This window comes from Anarrhichthys ocellatus, unplaced genomic scaffold (genome assembly GCF_004355925.1).
Source record: "Anarrhichthys ocellatus isolate YVR2014 unplaced genomic scaffold, GSC_Weel_1.0 scaffold7562, whole genome shotgun sequence".
Classification (NCBI taxonomy): Eukaryota; Metazoa; Chordata; class Actinopteri; order Perciformes; family Anarhichadidae; genus Anarrhichthys; species Anarrhichthys ocellatus.
Genome location: NW_022287536.1, coordinates 1 through 2,203, shown reverse-complemented (window position 1 = coordinate 2,203; position 2,203 = coordinate 1). Strand labels below are relative to the sequence as shown.

General features: G+C 43.2%; 1 protein-coding gene across 1 annotated transcript; it reads right to left on the bottom strand.

Moving 5' to 3' along the window:
* Positions 1-6: 6 nt before the first annotated feature.
* Positions 7-2,197, bottom strand: LOC116380537 (uncharacterized; the record flags this gene model as incomplete). Its single annotated transcript, XM_031842442.1, has 10 exons — positions 2,033-2,197; positions 1,526-1,734; positions 1,323-1,417; positions 1,187-1,212; positions 1,007-1,028; positions 886-913; positions 696-780; positions 422-568; positions 125-336; positions 7-23 (listed from the first exon to the last, which is right to left on the bottom strand). Coding segments are annotated over exons 2-10 (703 nt in total), but the record flags the coding sequence as incomplete, so codon positions are not given.
* Between the last annotated feature and the right edge of the window lie 6 nt (positions 2,198-2,203).

Sequence of the window (2,203 nt, the reverse complement as noted above, 5' to 3'; positions counted from 1 at the left end):
TTTGGCTACTGAATGCCTGGATGCTAAATTTGAGAGAAGACTTTTAATACCATAACAACTACAAAACAACAGGTTCCTCTGCAACCTTGTTCACAGTGGAGCAATATATCACACATGTGCTTACACAATCTGGTAGGTATGGCAGCTGAAGTTTTTGGAGCTTAGGCAGAATAGGAAGTTGGGGGATGGAGAGGCTAGAAACGGACGGATCTTTGTCTGGAACCAGCTGCTGACAAAGACATCACTCTGCAGTTGTGCCTGGCTGAAGTTGGCTATTGTCACCTCCCCAAGAGCCTCAAGCGCATGTGACAAGGACGGGTTGCTGTTGTTGGGGGCCTGGAATTGAAAAAAACAATTTTGGTTTGACACAGAATTCCCACGGGGAAACACCAAATGTGTGAAACGTTGGGATTGGATTTACCATGCTGGCGTATGTCTCCAGAGCCTGGTCTAGTGCCGCAGAAGCTTTTTGGAAGAGAAGCTTCCAGATCTCTACGGGGTATGTCCTTTGGCTTTCCAGTGAGCAGTTCATCAGTGTGACCAAGTTGCTGGCTGTGAGATGTGTAGCCTTGGAAAAAATTTGAAAAGAAATGAAACAAAAACTTTCAAAGCTCATGGAGATTAGTATCAGCACAGTAATGTAGCAAAAGCCACATCTTGGTCTGGGATTTACAGCTTACAGATAACAGTCTTACCGAGGAACAGGCATGCTCAGTGATGGAAAAGTTGCACAGGGCTTCAGAGGAATTGCCAACAGACAGGGTTTGTTCGAGTTGTGATCTGAAGAGAAGAATAAAAAAGTTAACCATTGTCACCTTAGTTAGATTGTGTAAGAGAACCTTACCTTCATAAACCCAGCACCAGACAAAACAGTAATTCACCCACCTTTTAACTCCATAACAGATGAGGTCTTCTGTGAAAAGACAATAGTCGTGTATCAGATATTGTACTTTCAGAATGCGATCTCGTCATCAAAGTTGAAATATCTGGTAATTTAGAAACTTACCATCAATCGGGGTCACCTTGCACTGGAGACAAGCAAAGCATAATTGTTAGTCTGGTAGCAAAAGCTACTTAAAGTTAAAATACATCAAACAGCATCAAGTTTGTGTGCCAAAATTGTGTCCTTGTAAATTTTGATCAAATATTGTAAAACCCATCAGTACACCCATAGAAATGAACTCACCATGAAGGAATCTGGAACTGAGCAACCTGTTTAAGAAAATATTGAAATGAAGGCATGGCATCAGTACAGCTATCAGCACACTAGTGGCAATGGGCAAATCTGAAAAAGTTTGTCAGCAGAGCATTTGGCCACTTACGTGGGAATATCTTCTTGAGGGACATTATGCTTGATCTCACACCCCGTGAAATGTGCACGGGCAGGGATTCCAAACTTTGCCGAAGACCAGTGAGTCTGAAGGAAGAAAACAGAAATCATTGTGACTTGTCAGCAGCCAAAGTTTGACATCATCCTGCAAACTTTAAATGTTCAGCTTTGGACTGCAGACATATTATCTCTTACATAGCCGCGTAGGATGCACAGCTGATGTTACTGGGGATCACCACCAATCTGCCAGGGTGGAAGCTCGCCATCACAGAAAACAAATTGACCTGGAACCACAGCTCAAAGTCTTCAGGCTCAAATCCTTCAAATTTAGGAGCCAGGGCTGTCAAGGTCAGGTTCAAGATGGTGTCTCGCACACCTGTATTTCTGATGAAGGTGATGTTTTTCTGGAAATAAAAGGATTCACGTTTCAGTTCAGGAGTACAATTTACATTACTGAATCATTGTAGTGAGAGCAAGCTTGGTGACACATCTTTGTACTTTAGTGCATCAGGGGCAACACTCAAGGAATCATTGGAGGCCATTTATTCAAGAAGCATAACAGAAATGTATCCTTTTGAGTGAAATCTTGGCCACTTATTAGATTCTGCCAAAAATTCATCCACCACAGGACCACTTCCAACAGACCAGTTTACCAGCCAATTTTGTGGTAAAATATGTCAAATCTTAAAGTTAAGCATTCACCTGCTTGGTGATCTCTGCAAAAGTCTCGAAAAACTGATCGAGCTGCCCATCATCAGGGGACTCTGTCAAGCCTCTGAAAACCTCCTCTGCGAAGGCCTCATCCTCCAACGCGCCGCTCTCTTCATCCAGGAACAGATCAGCCTTCTGGTTTGGTGAGAGGGAGTCCACAAC